Genomic DNA, 21,498 nt, shown 5'->3' on the forward strand with positions numbered 1-21,498 from the left:
GCCTTCCCAGGCAACAAGCAGGGAGCTGGATGGAAAGTGGGGCTGCTGGGATTAGAACCAGTGCCCATTTGGGATCCTGGACATGTAAAGGCAAGGACTTTAGCTTCCAGGGTACCATGCTGGGCCTGGATTTATTTATTTATTTATTGGAAAATCAGATTTTTATTTTTACAGAGAGAAGAAGAGACACAGAGAAAGATCTTCATCTGTTGATTCACTCCCCAAGTGGCCGCAAAGCCTGGAGCTGAACCGATCCAAAATCAGGAGCCTGGAGCTTTTTCCAGGTCTCTGCAGGAGTGCAGGGTCCCAAGGCTTTGGGCTGTCCTTGACTGCTTTTTCAGGCCACAAGCAGGGAGCTGGATGGGGAGTGGAGCAACTGGGGTGTGAACCAGCATTCAAGGCAAAGACCTTAGCCACTAGGCTACAGCGCTGGGCCTTTTCTCATTACTCTCGTCTTCTAATTCATGACCATGAAATGCCTTTCTCTGTTAATTGCCATTATGAATGGAAAGTGAAAAATTCCGGATTTTTAGCTGTATCAGGGATTTCATTCAGAAGACTCTTGGGACTCAGTCAAGATCGATACTCCTGCCTCAGCATTATTACAAAAATGGATTGAGGATATCCAGCTGGATTATAAGGGGAAAGAACACAGACTGAATCTGGAAGGATTCGTGTGGAAGTTTCTTTATGCTCTGGCCTTCCCATAAGGGGTTCACACAAAGCGCTTGTGAGGTTCCTGTCCAAGAAACCCATTAGGGACTTAGCTCCCAGGCTTTTCACTGGAGGTGACTCACGTAGACACTCTGCCTTCCACATACCAAAATTCCAGATTCCTGGAAAGGTCTGTAACAGCATTCTGTAGACTGAGTGACCTGTAGTGAGAATTTATCTCATCACGACATTGGCAGATTTGATGTGTGATGAAGGCCTGCGTTCTGGTTCAGAGGTGGCTGTATTCTCAGATTACCCCAATAGTGCGAAATTCTCTCTGTGGTTTCTTCTTAAGGACACTACTTTCAGTAATGAGGACTCTGCCCTGATGACCTGATCACCTCCCAGAGGCCTGTGCTCTCCTGGTCTCATGCTAGAGTTTAGGATTTCAGTGCAGAAATACGGAGGAAAACAAACATTCAAACCATAGCAGTAAGGCATTCGGCATAAACCATGTTGTCGTACAACCATTCAGATGCAGTAACCTGTCTTTATCATTTAGGAGCGTTTTGTAGCAGTGTAGGAAGTCATTTACCAGCCAAGTTCCAGGGAGCTAGCCAAGATTCAACCTTGCAAACCACTTTCTAAAGCCTAGCAGGGTCACAATCCATACTTAAAAAAAAAAAGATTTATTTATTTTTATTTGAAAGGCAGATTTACAGAGGGAAGGAGAGCCAGAAAGATCTTCCATCCACTGGTTTACACCCCAAGTGGCTGCAACAGCCAGGGCTGAGCTGACCCAAAAGCCAGTAGCTTCCTTTGGTTCCCTCATGTGGCTGCAGTGTCCCAAGGCTTCGGGCCATGCTCCACTGCTTTCCCAGGCCACAGGCAGGGAGCTGGAAGGGAAGTGGAACAATCAGGATACAAAATGGCACCCTAAGGAATCTCAGTGTACACAGGGTGAGGGTGCACAATTCCTACTTTTTATAAAAAGCTCTTCTACTGGGCCTGGCGTGGTGGCGCAGTGGCGCAGTGGTTAAGGTCCTCACCTTGCACGCCTGGGATCCCATATGGGCGCCGGTTCTAATCCTGGTGGCCCCGCTTCCCTTCCAGCTCCCTGCCTGTGGCCCGGGAAAGCAGTCGAGGACAGCCTAAAGCTTTGGGACGCTGCACCCGCGTGGGAGACCCAGATGAGGCTCCTGGCTTTGGATCGGCATAGCATTGGCCATTGCGCTCACTTGGGGAGTGAATCATCGGACGGAAGATCTTCCTCTCTGTCTCTCCTCTCTGTATATCTGCCTTTCCAATAAAAAAAAAATAAAATAAATCTTAAAAAAAAAAAGCTCTTCTACTAAGAAAAGATGATGATGCATTTCACTGCTAAATCATATTCCTAGGTGATTCCATAGGTGTTTAATGTTTTCATTTTAGTTTTAAATTTTTTAGTATAATTGGCTTGATGAATAATGATGACATATTTAGGTTGATGAAATAATACAACATCATCAAGATCTCATCTCTTAGGCTTATGGAAATGGTCCTTTAGTCCATGTGGTAATTGTAAGATAAAATGCATTTTATTCTTCTGACAAAAATTAGAATTTCTTTTGTTATTTACAAGACCGGTAAGAAAGAATAAAAGCCATAAATTAAAAATCTCTGTAAACAATTAAAAAATAAGCAGAAATAATAAAATTTGATTCAGTGATTCCTTTTGCATACTAATGTTGACCAGATGTGACTTTTCCAGTTATTAAAGCTCAGTATTTGGAGACTTGTCAAGAACACTAGCTATTCTTCTTAGCAACTAGAGCAGGGATAAATAAAATATAGAATTCTATGTTCAGTTTGTGTATGTTGGTGTGCTTACCACCACTAAGGATATTAATATACATCATATAAATGTTTAGTATTATTTTTGTGCACCTTTTTAAAAAAGATCTGCAGTGTCTTGCTAGTATTTCCACCTAAGTTGTCCTCTAATATTTGCTTAATCACTGTTTATATTTATCTTGGCCTCTCTTTTTTCTACTAGTAGTATGTTTTACTTATTTTTTTTTTCATATTCCATTTTAGGTGAATTCACTTTTCTTTCCTGGTAAACAGGATCTTTATTTTGCTTCATTAAAATATTTCTTATGAGTAATGTTTGAATGTGGTAGATTTACTTCCTCAATAGAATTATATGCATTGTCTATACATTTTGTAAAGTTACCTGCTTCCAGTACTCACTAGCAGGGAGTTAAATGGGAACCAGAGCAGCAGGTGCTTAAACCAACATTCAGATGGGAGATGTGAGTGTGCCAAGTGAAAGCCTACCGCTCTGTGCTATAATGCCTGCCCCATGTCTGCACATTTGTTAGGCTCCCTTAACACCTCTCTGCAGTGTTAATCACTGTGGACAAATCCATGCCTGAAACTTCTGTTTTGGTTTCAGCACTAGTACACTGTCCTTGAGTTTCCTTCAACCTATGTGGTCATCTAAACTTTTCAATTTTTAACAGAGATAATTTGACAGATTTGTTAGTTTGCTAACTGATTAACTTTGTCCTGAAAAAAAAAAAAAGCTCACTCATGTCAGGCAGCAAGTACAGATAATATTTCTGGAGAGGCTAGATCACTGAAAATTTTAAAAACATTTATTTTTTTGAAAGGCAAGTTAGCACAGAAATGGGGAGAGTCTTGGCAGATTTGTTTCCTAAATGGTTGCTACAACCAGCATGGGACCAGACTGAATCTAGGAGCCTGGAATTCTACCCAGGTTTCCCACCTGAGTAGGAGTCCAAATACTCAGGCCATCTTCTGCTGCTTTCCAAGCAAAATGTATGGAATTGAGTTGGGAATGTAGTAGCTACAACTGGTGTTGGCACCCATATAGGATACTGACATTGCAGGTGATAGCTTAACCCAGTGCACCACAATGCTGATGCCAAGGATCACTGAAATTTTGTGTTTGAAGAAGTGACTGAATGAAGCTGAACTTTGCTTATTGGCTTACATTTTATTGAGAAACAGGGAATGACAAACAGAACGTTGCTGGTTTACTTTCAAATGCCCAAAGCTGGCTGAGGCTGGGTCAGGCTTAAACTAGGAACTGGACAGTCGATCTGGCTCCTCCATGTGGGTGGAAGGAACCCAACTATTCGAGTTATTGTCTGCTAACTTCCAGGGTGTCCATGGCTAGAAGGTTGTGTCCAGAATCTAGACTGAAACCTAGGTGCTCAGAAATGAATTGCAGGCATTCTTAATGGCTAACTATCAACCAAATACCTGCTCTTGAAGTGAAATTTAGCATTTCTTATAGATTTTAAGCTAAAGTCTTGTTATACTCATCGTTTTTGTCGCTTGTATCCTATCGATTTGGATTTCCTGTTAATTGTATCCATGTCCCCTCTCTGTCTGCCATGTTGCAAGTCTCTGCCCTCTTGTTAGTTCTTTATAGCAAGCACTGTGCTTTCTGAAGTCCTAGGATTTCTGGAGAGAAGGGTTGTGCTGGAAATGGCCTTCTGTGAGTAGCAATCTAGCTATGTGTTATTGCTGGAAGAAGCTGAAGACATAAATCAAAATGTTGTATCACTAGTGCAAAAAGGTAGTAGTTGTTTCTTCCTTCTTATTGTGCTATCATATTAATAGTTTTCTATATGTGTGTATGTATGTGCTTTTTTTCAGTATAATGGGAGTTTTGAGTAACAAGTGTGGTTTTCAACTCCAGTATCAAATGATTTTTTCAATATGGCTCCTGGCGTTCAGTCCTCAAATGTGTGAACACCTGCGACGCTACAATATCATCCCTGTTCTGTCCGATATCCTGCAAGAGTCTGTCAAAGAGAAAGTAACAAGAATCATTCTTGCAGCGTTTCGTGTAAGTGGCCTTTTTGGTAATATTTTGGTGTGTTCAAATATTTGTGTGACATTTTCCACTGTGCTATACATGTAGCAGGTGGAAATGTTTTTTTTTTTTTATTGATGTTTTGGAAAAAGTTGCTTATCTTGCATGTAGTTACAAAAGTATAAACTTATGAAAAACATAAAGCAAAATAGCACTGATTTCTATTTCTGGCATTAACTGGTTGACACATGGGATGCTGGTTGCTTTAACCTTCTTTAACTTCAGGCCCAGAATTTATGTCTTGCCCATTGTTTGTTCTTGTGCTTGCCTGTCTGCCTTTTTTTTTTTTTTTTTTAAGATTTATTTATTTATTTTTTATTGAAAAGGCAGATATACAGAAAGAAAGATGTTCCGACCACTGATTCACTTGCCAGGTGGTCACAATAGCCAGAGCTAAGCCAGTCCAAAGCCAGAAGCCAGGAACCTTTTCTGAGTCTTATGGGTGCTGGTTCTCAATTCTTTAGACAATCTTCTCCACAAGCAGGGAGTTGGGTGGGAAATGGAGCAACTGGGATATAAACTGCCACCCTTATGAGATCCCAGCAGATGCAAGGCAAGGATTTAGCCACTATGCTATCATGTGGGCCCTGTTCTTATACTTTCTTTAAGTAAACAATAAAAAGTTCAAAATAAATAGTAGTTTAGATGTATTGTAGAAATTTAGAAGGTAGACCACATGTCTGCCAAATAGTGACAAAACTTTCGGATATTTCAGATATTTCTAGACAAGATGAGAGAAGTATGTAAATAAATGCATGGGTTTGTTAGTATTTAAAAATAAAACAGCATTTTATTTTAAATGCTGTTCTGTAACTTTTTAAAAACAGAATAAATATATTTTCGTTTCTAGGTAAAATAATCCTTAGCGTTCTCTTTGATGGCTGCATTTATTGTACTGTGTTGTTTGGCGGTGGTTTGTCTTACCAGTGTCCTGCTGGTAGAGCCATGTGCAGTGTTTTCTAGTTTCCTTTACGTGTGTTTGTCCACTTTGATGATTTTCATTTGAATGTAGTTACAGCAATGGAATTGCTAAGTCAGAGAGACACACCTTTTTTTAACCTCTTTGATTAAATAATGTCAAACCACCTTCCAAAAATGTGCAAATTTACATTTCTATTAGCTGTATATTTATAACATGCATAATTATCTACTCACTAGAATTATCTTTCAGGTTTTACAAAATTGATTTCATGTGCATCCTGTTAATAAAGGATGAAGCTGAACATCTTCTGATATTTTTATCCTCCATGAATATTGCTTCTATAAGTTGCTTAGCCTTTTTATTTGTCACCTTTAAAATTTGATGTGGGTGTTGGCATTGGGCACAGTGGTTAAGACACCACGTTGGATGACCTGGATTTGAGTTCCAACTCTACTTCTGCCTCCAGTTTCCTGTACTAATGTGCAGCCTGGGAGGCAGCATGTGGTGAGTTAAGTACATGCATCCCTGCATTCATGTAGGATTCTAGAAAGTTCTGGGCTCTTGCTTCCAATTTCATGTGTGGGAGTTCTTTTCTCGATAACCAGTGTGCAATATCAACTAATATTTTTTGAGAGCTTATTCTCTGTCAGATACTGTCCTAATTCCTTTAGATGTGTTACAGATTTAATTGTACTAGGAATGTATTACACATTTAGTTGCCCTAGGAACTCCACCCAGTGGTCATCAGCCACCAGAAGTTTAAAAATTTGCCAAAAGCTAGAAGTGACTGAACAGGATTCAAACTCAGTGTAACTCACATTCTTTTTTTTTTCTTTTTCCATATAGACTGGGACTCACCCCCAAACTCCCACCTCCTGACAGATTTTCCCCATTTTACTACAATGGTGTAGTCCTTCATAAGGAATCATATTTCCATCAGTCTCTTATTTAAGTGTACCCGACGTTGCTGGTACAGACAATGTCTGACAGTCCAGCATCCCATTGTCTACACATGTCCAGCGGTGTCATTGGAAATCCATTTTTCGTCTGGAAGCAGGGATGCATGTTGCTTATAACCTCAAATCTAGATATGGTAGACCCCAGTACTCCATCACTATACATTTCCCTGAGAAGCCATGAAACAAGGTCAACAACTGGCATGAGTTAGAACAACAGCCATAACTCACATTCTTAAGTCTATTAATCTGTGTTGAGAATATCAGGTTTCATTGATGTTTTTCTCAGTAGGTTCTGTTAGTTTTTTTTTTTTTTTTTATTGGAAAGGCGGATATACAGAGAGGAGAGACAGAGGAAGAGCTTCTGTCCCATGATTTACTCCCCAAGTGATCCGCAACGGCCGATGCTATGCCGATCCGAAGCCAGGAGCCTCTTCCAGGTCTCCCGTGCGGGTGCAGGGTCCCAAAGCTTTGGGCCGTCCTGTACTGCTTTCCCGGGCCACAGGCAGGGAGCTGGAAGGGGATAGAACCGGCGCCCATATGGGATCCCGGGCGTTCAAGGCAAGAACCTTAACCACTGCGCCACGGCGCAGGGGCCCAAGTTATTTTTATATTATTTGTGAGGAAGCAGGTTTTGATATTAATTCCTCATGATTAAGATTATGATCTTGTTGTGGTCTGTCAGCTGCAGAGCCAAAAACTTGACTAGTCTGTTCTCCACCCCCCCCCATCCCCACCTTTTTGTTTGTTTGTTTTGTTTCAGGGCATATTTTCAGTAACTGAAAAGTGACATTGAAAGGGGTAGAGAGGGCCCTGTGAAAAGGAAAACCAAAGATAGTGTAAGAGAAGCCAAATTCCTTAGATTAAAATGCCTGTTGGCAATCTTAAGCTCATGCCTTTCCTAGCTGCCTAGAAAGGGGATTAGGGTGGGTAATTGAAGAACTGGAGATGGGATTGAAGGAGTGTAAAGTTGAGCCAATACTCAGTGCCATCAGTGCCGACCAACAGTTGAATAAGTGTTCTTGGCATTAGGTTTTCCTTTAATTGCCCTTATTTATATTTTTAAAAGCCACTCTTTAATATACATTTTTTTTTTCCTGTGACCCTATGGAAGTCCCCCTCCTCCTTTTTCCTAAACTTCTTTTGATGTTCTGTATTAATAATTAAATATCAGAGAAAATGTGATATTTATGTTTTTAGGACTGAGTTAATTCATCAAGCATAATGATTCCAGTTGTATCCATTTTGTTGCAAAAAATAGGACCTTGGTTTTTGTGTGTGTGTGTGACTGAATAGTATTGCATAGTGTGTATAAACCACATTCTCTTCATCTAGTCATCATTTGATGGGCATCTGGGTTAATTCTGTATCTTAAGTATTGTAAACTGAGCTGTAATGAAACATGGGAAGTACAAACAACTTTTTCATGTGCTGATTTCATTTTGTTTGGATAAATTTCCAGTATTGAAATGTGTACATCATATGGTAGATCTGTTTTTCAATTTCTGAGGAATCTTCATATTGTCTTCCATAACGGTTATATTAGTTTACATTCTTGCTAACAGTATATCAAGATACTCTTTTCCCTATATCCTTACCAACATTTACTATTTTTTCTTAAATTTGAATGTTAGCCATTCTAACTGGGGTGAGGAAAAACATCCTTATGATTTCTATCAGCATTTCCTTGACAGGGAGTGACCCTGAGCATTTTTTTCATGTATCTATTGGCCATTGATATTTCATCATTTGAAAAGCATCCGTTCATGCCCTTTGCTCATTTCTTAACTGGACTGCTTTGTTATTATTTCTTAAGCTCTTTATAGATCCTGAATATTAATTCTTTATTAGTTGGATAATATGTAAATGTTTTCTGTCATTCTGTTGGTGGTTGTTAAAAGAGCAGTTGGGACTCAAATTGGTCCCCATATGGGATTTCAGTGTTACAGGCAACCACTATACCCGCTACACCATAGTGCTGGCCTCCTACTAGTCTCTTTTACAATTTGCTTATTTATTTATTTAATACTTTAATTTAGAAGGCAGAATTATAGGGAGAGAGAAAGATAGATAGATAGATAGATAGATAGATAGATAGATAGATAGATAGATAGATAGATAATCTTCTATTCACTGATTCATTCATTTGGGCCACAGTGACCAGAGCTGAGCCAATCCAAAGCTAGGAACTTGATGCTTCTTCCAGGTCTCCAATGTGAGTGCAAGCATTCAAAGGGCTTGAGCCATCCTCCAATGCTTTCCCAGGTTGTGAGCAGGGAACTGAATGAGGAGTGGAGCAGCCCAGACAGGAACCACCATCACGCTTATGGAATGCTGATGCTGCAGGTGGAGGATTAGCCTGATGTGTCACCGTGCCAACCTCAGCCAGTCTCTTAATCCATAAAAATGAGTGTGCTAGGCTCTATGCTCATCACAATGGAACAATGGTGACCAAAATGTAGCTTAATATCAAAGGTCTTCCAGTTTGGTGAAGATAGACAGTGAGAAGGTGTCACTGCAGTGCAATGTTGAAGGCAGTGTAAAGAGGTGGAGGGTGAGAATACAGGGTTTTAGAAAAAGGCTTCAGAGAGGAAACCTTTTTGGCATTTTGAATGATGACTACTTTTTAAGAAGTACAAAGGCAGAGAGCAGTAACAAATTAAGGAAAAACTGGTGCTGTGAGTAATTTTTTCTTGTAGAAGTATAGATTACTCTCCTGCATGTGACTTGTAGTGAAGTAAATGGAGCATGTATGTCTGGCTCTTGGAAAAGAATTCTGATGTTCTTGGCTGTTTACTTTTTGGAAGCGTAAACTTACAGAGTTTTTGCTTTTACTATTCTGAGCATTAAATGAGTGGAACCGTATCAGTATTTCATTCATTTTGATTGTCAACTGACTCTAATTTGTATTCACAGACATAGGATACCACCCACCAAAGCACAGTGCCTTCAAATAAGACATTCATTATATGTACTTTGGCTTCTTTCTCATACACTTTGTCTAGTCTGAGGGACTATGGAATGTAAGTCTGTTTCTCTTTTCATTTTGTAAGATACACCACCCCTTTTTTGTAGAGGAAGAGCAGTATAGGAGAGGGAATGGGAGAAGGAGAAAGAAAGGGCCTCATAAGGAAAGGGAGAGAGAACTAACTGTGGTTCACTTCCCCAAAACCTACACCTGCTGGGGCTGGTCCAGGAGCAATGCCAGTGCCGACACCATGAGGCAGAAATGAAATCCAGATCTCCTAGGTGCGTGGCAGACGCAGTTTCTTGAGCTTCTGCTTCCCAGGGTCTGAATCAGGAGGAAGCTGTGATTATAAATCAGAGCTGGAATGCACAGTTACGCATTCATGTGTGCCTTAATCACAAGGCTTTGACTTATTGATTTGGCACTAAGCCAAAGCCTTGTGCCCTGACTTCTCTTTTGAATTAAAAAAAAAATTAAAGAGGAATATGAAAGTAGCAAAGTAAGGAATCAACCTTAGGGCGGTATGACTCAGTCTCTTAACAGTGATGCTAGCCAGTCTGCCTGTGCTTGCCTGTGTATTGTGTCTTTTTTCTCTGAATGCCTACAGTTCCTTCTGCTTCCCAGGCATGTGGCTGTGTAAAAGAATGAACAAAACCACTGCGAGAAACCTTTAGGAGTGGTGTTGTGGTTATGGCTTTTCTGATATTGTTACTGATTTCTTCATTGTCTGAGTTAAATTTTTTTGTGAAATTTTTACTGCTTTATTTGGTTCTCATATTTAAAACTATGATGATAAAATTCTGAGACTGAAGATCTGTTAACCTGAAGCTACTGCAGTGTTGAGAATCCATGTGCCTCAAAGCCTCTTACATCTGTTTTTCACAATTGTGTTAAAATTGCTAATCTGTTTTAATAAGCCATATGAAAAACATGTGACAGATGATAAAGGATGGGGAGGGAGTTCTTATTTTCTTTTATTGCAAGTACTTTTTTCTAAATTTCAGTATGTTCATAAACTTGAAAGTTCTTCTCAAAACATAAGATATTTTTATAATATTTTTTAAATTGTTAGGTGAGAAAGTCACCCTTGACTGATTGTTATGCTAGTAAGATATCAGATATCTTTTTAACTTTTATTCTTGTTTTCTTTGTATGACTTTTACTTCTGTTTGGTTGACAGATCAAGTTTCCTAAGCAGTTAACATGGAAATGAATAGTATCACTTAAAAATTACTATCTAGCTGTCCTTTCCTATATGTTATTTCATTATTATTATTTATTCACTATTATTTATTTTTAATAAAATTCCAACATTATAGTGAAAATAAATCTAGCACTGCCATAGTATATGGTATCATAAAGGGTTCCTATATGTAGTTAGTAAGTTGTCAGATGTTAAAAATTGCATATGTGTGTTTTCCTTTTCATCCTGAATCCCTAAGTGTAATCTTATCCATGACAAAAAAAGACAAAAGAATTATTCTAAAATAACTGACAGTAAGGGGTACACTATGTGTGATATTTTTCTTTCTAGTTTCTTTCTTCTGTTTTTTTTTTTTTAAATAAGTGTGTAGTATATTCCTAGTAAAAAAAAAATGAACAACTTGGAAAATTAGATCTCTGCCAATGTTCCGGGAATATTAAATAATAATGGTAATTAACAGTGAAGACTGCTATTTAGCCATCATCTCAGCTTTCTGAGTTTGACAGATAGCTTTTACTGGATCAAGTTCCTGGTATGTAAGCACACAATAAAATTGAAAATCTGTCCATAACTGGTAACCTTTAAAAGTAGTCAATGAGGGACCTGGCATAATAGTGTAGTGGTTAAAGTCCTCGCCTTGAATGCACCGGGATTCCATATGGGCGCCGGTTCTAATCCTGGTGGCCCTGCTTCCCTTCCAGCTCCCTGCCTGTGTCCTGGGAAAGCAGTCGAGGACAGCCCAAAGCTTTGGGACCCTGCACCCATGTGGGAGACAGGGAAGAGGCTCCTAGTTTTGGATTGGCTCAGCTCCAGGCATTGCGGCCACTTGGGGAGTGACTTATTGGACAGATCTTCCTCTCTGTCTCTCCTCCTCTCTGTATATCCGCCTTTCCAATAAAAAAGTAATAAAAATAAACCTTTAAAAAAATGTCAATGAGAATATATTGTGGCTTGGTTTACTAGATTACATAATGTTTTTTGTATATAGTTTACTCCTCCAAGCAGCAAGTATATAGCAACATTAATAAAGGATCATATGAACAAGAGAGCTTTGATAGTTTTCTAAAATTAAGAAAAGAATGTAATGGAAGGTTAGAAGAGAGGGAAAGTAACTAAAAAGGGTAAAAGTAAAACATCACAAAAGGAGGGGAAGAAGGAAAAATGTTTATTTAAAGGGGAAGAGGTTGCCAGGGTTTGCCACAGTTGAAAGAATCCAAAAGAGGGCCTGGCATTGTAGCGTAGTGAGTAAGCTACTGTCTCTGACATCAGCATTCCTTGGGTACCGGTTGGAGTTCTGGCTGCTCTACTTCTCGTCTAGCTCCCTGCTCATGCACCTGGGGAAAGCAGCTTGGGCCCCTACCACCCGCATTGGAGACTCATAAGATGCTCCTGGCATCTGGTTTCACCCTGGTCCAAGCCTGGCCAAGCCTGGCTTAGCCTGGCTTAGCCTGGCTTAGCCTGGCTGTTATAGTCATCTGGGGAGTGAACCAGCATATGGAAGACCTCTCCTCTCCCCCTCTCTCTGAAATTCAGACTTTCAAATAAAAAACAAAAACAAAAATAAAAACAAAGCCAAGCAAGCAAACAAAAAACCTCCCAAAACCTAAAGAATTAGTCTAGCAAAGAATCATAGATGTCCTGAAAGAGAATAATTTGTAGTAATACTCACAGAGGAACTAGAGGTGAAGGGAGAAATTAAAAATGTGATTCTTAGTCTGATGCTATTGAGAGTGTGTGTGGGTGTGTGGCGGGAGGGCTGGGTAGGTCTCAAAATTTAGGAAGAGACAAGCATGTGAAAGTGTTAAGCCGTTCGCTGTGATAATTTCTTCTTAGACCTGTGGTTGTGTAGAATCACATACTCTTATTCTGTAAGATTTCAGTTCTTTGACATTTGAGACCCACTTTCAGTTTAGAGTTGGCCATGGTGAATGTAGAGACCACAGAGTGCATACTTTTAGGAGAGATAGTGTTCTACAGACGTTGGTTAGTCCAGGTGATCAAGAGTGTTACTGAGATATTTTATGTGCAGGTTTTATTTTGTTTCTCTTAATTGCTGTGAGAGCTATTAAAACCTGTAGCTATTATTTAATTTAGGGTACTTCAGAAACTTTGTAGAAAATAGAGTTAAATGCATTTGTTCTAATCTAAAAGGTTTTGGCGTCTATGTGTACATCTTTTCCATGTATTTTCTAAAGATTTATTGTGTCCATCAAAATTTATTTTGCATCAAAACAAATTTGTCCTTTAATTCAGTTTGCCTTGAATTTTTTTAGTATGTATGTAGATTTATTTCTTCTTTTTCCTTCTGCTAGTTTGTTTCCTGAATGTTTGAAACTGTATTATGAATAATTTGCTAATGTTGTATTTTCCTGGCCAATTGTCACTTGTGTTATTAAAATATCCTTTGCCACTTTATCTGTTTGTCTTGATTTCTACTTTATTTGAAGTTAATGTGACAGTCTAGTTCTGAGGGTAAACCTGGAAACAAGGAACAGAGAAGGATGAAAGAAAATGCAGAGGTCTTAGAATATTACTCAATTTTATAGCTTGTCATTATTTATTTGTTTTATCCAGAACTTTTTAGAAAAATCAACTGAAAGAGAAACTCGTCAAGAATATGCTCTGGCCATGATTCAGTGCAAAGTTCTGAAGCAGTTGGAGAATTTGGAGCAGCAGAAGTATGATGATGAAGATATCAGTGAAGATATCAAATTTCTTTTGGAAAAACTTGGTGAGAGTGTCCAGGACCTAAGGTGTGTTGTTCTTCTAAATTCACAAGTGCTGGACCTGTTGGACATTTTTTGACTTGCATAGCTTCTGTTTTTTAATTTTATTTTTAACATTATTTACAAAGTTGAGAAGGATGCATGCCCATGTGGGCCTCTGATTTGGGTGGGAAAGATCAGGTGTGGAGAAAGGTGAGTGGGATAAATATTTTAGCTTTTTTTCTCCTCTCTCCGCTGTTGTGGGGTGTGGCCTGGAAACACCCTAAGGATGCTGGCTCCTTGCTGTCAAACTAGATCAGCACATGAGCATGAGGGATGGTCGTTGATGATGTGTTAGAGACCTCTATGTGGGGAAGAATGTTTCAAGAGTGCTACTTGCGTGTCTTTGAGAAAACGTTTCCAAGGTCTGTTGCTTGACCAAATCCATCTTAGTGCGTTCACAGACCTAGACACTTGCTGCAAAGCTTGGCCAGGAGAGTTGTTCAATCTGTTCTGTTTTCCATCCTCTGCTGGCCTAGATGAAGTGGCTGTCATTTGTCCCATGCTGTCCACTGTATAGGTATTAGAAACTGAAGAGACCCAGTCCTGAAACATGCACACCATGTGATTTTCCCTGTGGCCAGGGTTTGAATCCAGCACTCTAGTCTGGGAGTCCGCCAGGAAATTTCACCAGGGTGGTTTGGTCTGTTACCTATGCTAGCCAGTGCACATACTGGTGGGTGCCTCTGCCTGGAGAGTTCTACCCCCAGCCCCATTTTTTATGCAGACTGATGGGTGCTATGGCCCAGGCCCAGTTTTCAAGCATACCACCAGGTGTTGTGACTTACTCGGGGTGACCTTCAATAATCACCAGGCCCAACTCCAACCCCAGTTTTGTGTAGGCCAGGTTAGCCTGGCCTGTCCCCCATCCCATCTATGTATACCCATTGGTGCTACAGTTCAGTTTAGCCTGACCCAGCTCCCAACCTGGACCACATGTATGCCGACTGGTGCGGCCATCTTGTCCAGCCTGACCTGCCCCGACCTTGGGTCACATGCTCAGCACCAGGAGTTGCAGCCTAGAAGGGGAGAGCCCATAGATCACCTACCAGGCCAACTCCCAACCCTGCAACTTGCGCTTCCCAGGGGATACTGCCATCCAGCCTTTGTGTAAATTTTGAATTTTGTAAACATTTTTATAGCTCATTTGATGAATACAGTTCAGAATTGAAATCTGGAAGACTGGAGTGGAGTCCTGTGCACAAATCTGAGAAGTTTTGGAGAGAGAATGCAGTGAGACTAAATGAAAAGAATTATGAACTCTTAAAGTAAGTTTTTTATTCCTCTTTTCAAATATTCAGTGACACATTTTTCTCAATCTTTAAATTGTTGGTATTGTGTGGTTTTAATTTATATTTTCTTGGTGACTGCGTGGTTGAACACCTTTACATGCATTTTTGGCCTTTTAGACTCAACATTTCCTGGAAAAGTGCTGACTATGGCTTTATTACTTTTTTTTCTCATTTTATAAAAGTTGTGTTTGTATTCTGAATGTGTGTTTGTTGTTGTATAACGTAGAGAGGGCCCTCTTCTACATGGGTGAAATTATCCACCTCCAGTGATAATTGAAACCATGAATACTGATTTCAAGAGTCACATAGTGGTTTTCCCTATATATACATAGCTAGGATAGAATTTATAAGTTGGGCACAGTAAAGAAATAACAGTAGTCATTAAAAACAGTATAGTTATAACTATTTAGTATACTATAAGTTAATGAATGCATTTTTCTCTGTTTTAAAATCTCCTATTGCACTTAACTCATCCTTTTTGTGGTGATATGAGATGATGGTATAGTACTTATGTAATGAGATGAAGTGAAGGGAATGACAACAGGTGTTTACATGGAACACTAGGCTACTGGGTTGGGGTTATTTGAATATAAATGCTGCAGTACCTCCCACAGTTGATCTGATACCTAGATGGCTCCTAAGTGACTGACAAGAAGGCAGTGTGCAACATGAATATAATAGACAAAAGGATGGTTCACGATTTGGGTGGGGTGATGTGAGATAGAAGATTTCATTGTGCTACTCAGAACAGTATGTAATTTAAAACTTTTGAATTGTTTATTTCTGGATGTTTTTATTTAATATTTTCACACTGTAATTAGCTGTGGATTATCAAAAACCACAAGAATAAAATCATTACATTTAGTCATCTGCATTTGATTTGTCATGTTCCTGCAGATCGAATCCTTTAAATTCATAGTTTTGCGTTTTAGTTTCAGTCAAACATTTTGGGATGATGCAGTTTTATATTTCTGTTGCTCAGTATGGCAGTTTCTAGCTTAAGAGCCCTGGAAATGCTACGGGTGTGTCTGAGAAACTGAACTTTAAAATTTAATTTTGATCAATTTAACTTGAAAAAGCCTTCTGTGGCTACTGGAGTTATTGAACATCACAGTTTGAATTTGATATTTAGAAATACTGACATAGTAATTCTATGTTATAAATTGGGTTACTGCTCAGCTTCCTGCACTGCCATGTTCTTTTTATGCTTTCATTTAACATTTGTTCCTTTTATTTTTCACTTTAATATTGTTGTTTTTCTTTATTTTTGGTTTTTCCTCCAGGGTATATTCTTTTAAAAAAATTATTGTCATTGAAAGCAGGTATCTAAAAGGAGCAAGGTACATGTATCTGATGGAGATCTTAGTTAGAGTTACATTCTGTAGATTTTATTTTCTGTATATTTACAGTAATACATTGCATTTATTTAAAGTGTGTCAACCCGAAATTCATGGTTGATAGATTTTGTCAGAACATTTGGAGAATGGGAAATGAAAGAAAATAATCTTTTCTACGTTACCTTGTCATCTTGGTATTTTAGCAGTAAAAGGACCTAGAGGCTGTTTTTAAAATGTTATCTTTGGAAACATTTAGTGTAGTGGAGGGAAGCTTTTAACACATGTTTATCAAAACATTATGTGTATCTTCATTATGGTATGCCGATAGAAACCTGTCCAAGTCCATATTTTGTTTTCTGGCATTAGGTTTTAATTTTTATTGCTCCTTCAGACTGCTGCTTCTACATTTGTGACTTTTCTTTGTAACCAGAAACACTGGCATGTGGTATTTTGTTGTTGTTTATGTGATAATGGTGGTTTATTTTTAAATTTCAGTATGAAATGATTGATGGGCTGGTTAAATGATTGACAGGAAAAGCATAGTAGAACTGTCTTTAAGCTAGTTGACAAAATCAGTGCCATTAAAGCCTGTACCTAATATTTCTATTAAAAAAAATTGTTCATTGGGATTTTTTTTCTTTCAACATCTGTAGAAAACCACGTTTACATCTAATTATGACCTAGGAACAGTTACAAGTTTAAGAATCTGATATTTAGGGCCCGGAGCGGTAGCCTAGTGGCTCAAGTCCTTGCCTTGCATGCATGAGGATCCCATATGAGGTGCTGGCTTAATCCCAGGTGCTCTGCTTCCCATGCAGCAACCTGCTTGTGGCCTGGGAAAGCAGTTGAGTACGCCCCAAAACCTTGGGATCCTATACCCACATGGAAGAAGCTCCTGCTCCTAGCTTCAAATGGGCTCAGTTCTGGCCCTTGTGGCCACTTGGGGATTGAATCGGCAGATGAAAGATCTTTCTCTTTGTCTGCTCTCTCTATATATGTGACTTTCCAATAAAAATAAATCTTTAAAAAAGATTCTGATTTTTAAGTGTATCATGGCATTGTAGGTATAGGCAAAAGTAGAAGATTCAATATTATACTGTCCAGGTAGATTTAACTGATTCATTGAGAGCCTTCCTTTTAAGTAAAGTTGAAGAAGAAAGAGCTGCTTACATGGAGCCTATGCTGGCTGTAGGTACAAAGGGTGGGTACAAGGGGATGATGGTCCCTGACGAGACGTGATTGCTGCTTCTTGGTTGGTTAGTTTTGCTGCAGGATGCGATGTCGTTTTAACAGCCGGTCTTCACCTGGAAGAAAGGAATTGAAACAGTTCTTGTCTTTGTTGTTCTAACCCAAAGTTGTCAATATAATCTCCTTACCAGTTCATCCATCCTCCAGCCTGTGACTTAGTTTAGGATGTCTCAGGATTCTTAATCGCCTTATAGTTTGTAAGTCATAATTTCAAATTAAGTTTATATTTTGAGTTGGGAAATATTCTGAAATAGAAGAAGCCACAGTGGTGACAGAGAAAAGACAAAGGGAGGGAAAGAACAAAGAGATGAATGAACCTGGGGAAAATATTGTGAAAGAAGGTAAATGCAAATTTATTGAATAATCTAGTAGACTAATAATGTAAATTCTGTTTTGAATGTGAGTAGACATTTTGAAAGAATACATTTTCAGCGAATGTCAGAGTTGGAATTGATGCTTAATTGAACTACAAAGCTGCAGTATGTTGCTGTCTGGACCCCATGGGAGTATGTGACAAAATCATGGCGTGTGGTTGATGTGGTAACAAGAATTTAAATTTTGATTGATGAATATATTATTGACTTAACAACAGTAGTGAGACAAGTTGGAGGGAACTCTTTCTTATCACAAAATTCTTTTCCTTGTTCATTTCATGGATGATGTAAATACTAATAGCCTGCTCAGCAGGTTTGTAGACTAATACTTTCATTATTGCTGGAGATATTCAGAGGCCCAAGTGGCTATGCGGGATAACTATAAAAATCACTTCTGTGTTTCGTACAGTTGGAGAGATGTGTATCACATCCTCTTCTAACATTCCTTGAATCAGACAGTGCTTTACCAGTGTTCATGGATCCTGCAAAAATAGATTCATTAGTAGGTCTAGGGGGGTAGGGCCCGTGGGTGAATATTTCTGATAAGTGACCAGGTGATAGCACTGCTGGTTTACATGCCATATTTTGGATAGCAAGGGTGTTAGCTATGTGGAGAAGCATAAGTCCCTGCTTTAAGGCATGGATTGGCAGATGTTTTCAGTTAATGCCCTGAGAAAATATTTTAGGCTTTGTGAACCATTTATTCTCTGTGACAAACACTCATCTCTGCTATTGTCATGCCAAAGCAGCTAGGAACAGGACATGAGTAGAGCTGTGTTCTTACATGTTTACTTACAAGGAGAGAAGGCAGCCAGGTTTTTATTAGAACTGTGTTTTTCTGGCCCATGGGTTGAAGTATTCAGAACATATGTTATATTCATTTTAGGAATTTTAATTTACTTGTGGGTTCATGAAATATTTTCTTAATGTTAAAATGTTAAAGTAAAAAATGAAATACATTTACATCTTTGAAATTATTAAGATGTTTCATTTGAATTAAATTTAATTCTAAAATACTTTCCAAGCTTGCCTTTGGATAGTTTGAAATGTTAAAATTACACATGTGTGGGGGAGGTAGGCATTTGGTGCAGCTGCTAAGATGCCAGTTGACATGCCCAAATCTCAGAGTTTGAGTTCGAGTCCCCTCTCTGCTTCCATTTCCAGCTTCCTGCTCATGTACTCCTTGGGAGGTAGCAGGTGAGGGTCCAAATATTTGGATACTCGCCACCCACATGAGGTATCTGGATTTAGCTCTGAGTTCATGGCTTTGACCATTGCAGACATTTGGGTCCTAAGCAGCATCAATCTCCTCTCCAGTTCACTTGCTAGGATCTGTGCATCTCTTAGGTACAAGGGGTCCTTGCAGTGGCAGAGGAAACTTTCTCTGATGTTGGTGCCAGGCTCCTGTTCTTGGAAGTGCCTATCAAGTTCCAGTGGAAATTTTACTCTGCACAGTTGCACTGGAGAGTGTGTGAGGAGGGCATGAGAATCAGGAAATGCTCTGGGATCCTGTCAACTAAGAAACAATTGCTTACTATTGGGACTTCGATTCTATTTGTAAAGTGTGTGTTTGAGGCTTTAGTTAGGTTTGAGGTGAAGAGGGTGATATGTGTGCCTAGAACTCAACCTACTCACTTGACCATAGGCTTCTGAAAAGAAATTTGCTTGACTGCTGACAGTGAGGCCTGAGGTTTACAAGTGATTCATCACGAAAATGTGGTTCGCAAAGATCTGCTTGCAGCTTTACTGAAATAACTTCAGCTGACATTCTGGAAGTCTGTCTGGAGAGAGCGAGAATGGCAGTCCTGATATTTCGGGAATGTTTCCCATATGCGTTATGAATCTCAAAGTAATAACCTGCTGTATATGTATGAAAGGTCTGAAAAATGCTAATTTAGATGGAATAGTGAAACCCATGGAAAAATACAGATGTCAGTTTTCAGGGATATACCTGTTATATCTATGTTGTGTTCCATAGATAAATTAGAACTTGATTTTTCCTTGGATTATGTTTATTTCAGAATCTTGACCAAACTTCTCGAGGTATCAGATGATCCCCAGGTGTTAGCTGTGGCTGCTCATGATGTTGGAGAATATGTGCGACATTATCCCAGGGGAAAACGGTAAGAGACTGCTTTTGTCCTTATTTGGCCATGTTGGAATCTTCCCCAAAGAATCCTAAATTAAAAGCTTATTTAAAATACAGTGGTTTAGCAGAGGAATGAGAGTAAATGAAATAAAAATTGCCATAATAATAGGAATTGTGATATCCACTTAAAAACAGTATAAAAACATGACTACACTTACATAAAACCATCCTATAGTAATTATAGAGGTCTTATGAAGAAGTTTATATTAGATATTTTATTTGATTTGTATCATTAAATGAATAGCTATTTTTTTGGTGAGCAGTTGTGTTTATTTATTTATTTATTTTACTATTCTTGGTACCCACAGAGCTGAATTAGACATTGTTCTTGACTTTAGTAGGTTCAAAGTGTAAAATGTAAAATGTAAATGAAAGTTACAGTAGATGCATAAAATAGTGTCTTTCAATTCTTGAATACTTTTTTTTAGCCTGATCCAGCTCTGCTTCAAGCTTTTTGTTTGTTTCCCCCTGGTGACAGGAAATATCTTCTAATTTTGAGATTCTTTCTTCTGCCTCCTTCATTCTGTTTTGGACTCTCCACTGTAGTTTTAATTTGCTCTACTGTATTCTTGATTTTTGATATCAGTTTTCATTTGATTAATTTCCAGTGTGACATATTCCTTGAATTCCTTGAATGCCTGCTTTATGTGCTTCTTTTTGTTGACAAGAAGTTTTATAATAAGCGTTTTGAATTTTGTATTCCCCTTTGTCTAGATGTCTTCTTCAGTGAACTCTGAGGTTGGGAAAGTATTTTGCTCCTTTTATTCATTGTGCCTTTGTCTCTTTTGCTCTTGATCATTGTATTTCTGGTTATCAGATTCTTCTCCTTGGGGCAGGTTTCTAAGCTGTGTTACCCACAGGTCTACAGTTTGATTTTACTTATTGCATTTGGTACATGGCTCTTTGTTTGCAGTCAGTTGTGCCACTCCCCCCAGTGAATTCCAGGTCTGGGTTCTTATGTCAGATTTCCACCATGGTCTCCACAGTCCCAGCTCCTGGCTCATCACTCTCCACTTCCTGTGATACCGTGTTGAGGTTGCACCATCATCTGTACAGCCATTCTCCCACTTCCAGTTGGAGTAGGTCCCAGAACTAGGGGGACAGCAGGTGTCCGATATAGCTAGGTTGTTGGTGGTGATCTTGCTGCAACCTGTTGGCTGTTAGATCTGAAGGCCACACAGACCTATTTTGACCCATAGGATGCCATAGATGGTATTATTTTCTGGTGGGATCAATGCAATGCACAAAGCTCAGTGAGTTTTTGTGGAGTTCAGTGCATGCGTAGCTCACTGTTGTCCCTGTAGTCTTAAATTCTTTGCTGCACTGTACAAAATGGCGCCTGATGCGCCATAGCTAGAGTTTGATCTGCTGGCCAACAGATCTGATAGCTAACCTGGAGCTGTCTTGTGTGGAACCTGTAGGATGCCACGGTGTTGTAGTTCGCTGAGCCAGAAATGAATTTTCCGAGCTCAGTGCATTTGCAGTAGGCCAAAATTCTAATTATAAAGTCTGCATAATTATTGCACTTCTTGAGGTTTTGGTCCATACTGCATATAGACACTTAAATGTCATGAAATTTTATGTCAGTGACTTAGATGAAGATGCATCCTTTGAAGGATTTTCCCCTTTGCCCAAGTACCAATGAGATAACATAATTTTTTTATTTTGCCTTTATCTTATTTTCCCTTTCTCATACTCAGGCTGTTTTGTGTTGATTAATCTTGGCAACCCTAATTCCAA

The 21,498-nt window shown here is 39.0% G+C and overlaps 1 protein-coding gene across 3 annotated transcripts in view; it reads left to right on the forward strand.

Moving 5' to 3' along the window:
• ATP6V1H (ATPase H+ transporting V1 subunit H) overlaps positions 1-21,498 on the forward strand; it is a 92,265-nt gene that overhangs the window by 42,533 nt on the left and 28,234 nt on the right. For all 3 annotated transcript variants that reach the window (XM_040972576.1, XM_040972575.1, XM_040972577.1), the window contains 4 exons: positions 4,324-4,516; positions 13,168-13,346; positions 14,501-14,626; positions 19,631-19,732. In XM_040972576.1, the coding sequence (XP_040828510.1) occupies positions 4,324-4,516; positions 13,168-13,346; positions 14,501-14,626; positions 19,631-19,732 (600 nt within the window). The remainder of the gene's footprint in view (positions 1-4,323; positions 4,517-13,167; positions 13,347-14,500; positions 14,627-19,630; positions 19,733-21,498) is intronic.

Source organism: Ochotona curzoniae, unplaced genomic scaffold (assembly GCF_017591425.1).
Source record: "Ochotona curzoniae isolate NIBS_2020 unplaced genomic scaffold, NIBS_Ocur_1.0 contig_2318, whole genome shotgun sequence".
NCBI lineage: Eukaryota > Metazoa > Chordata > Mammalia > Lagomorpha > Ochotonidae > Ochotona > Ochotona curzoniae.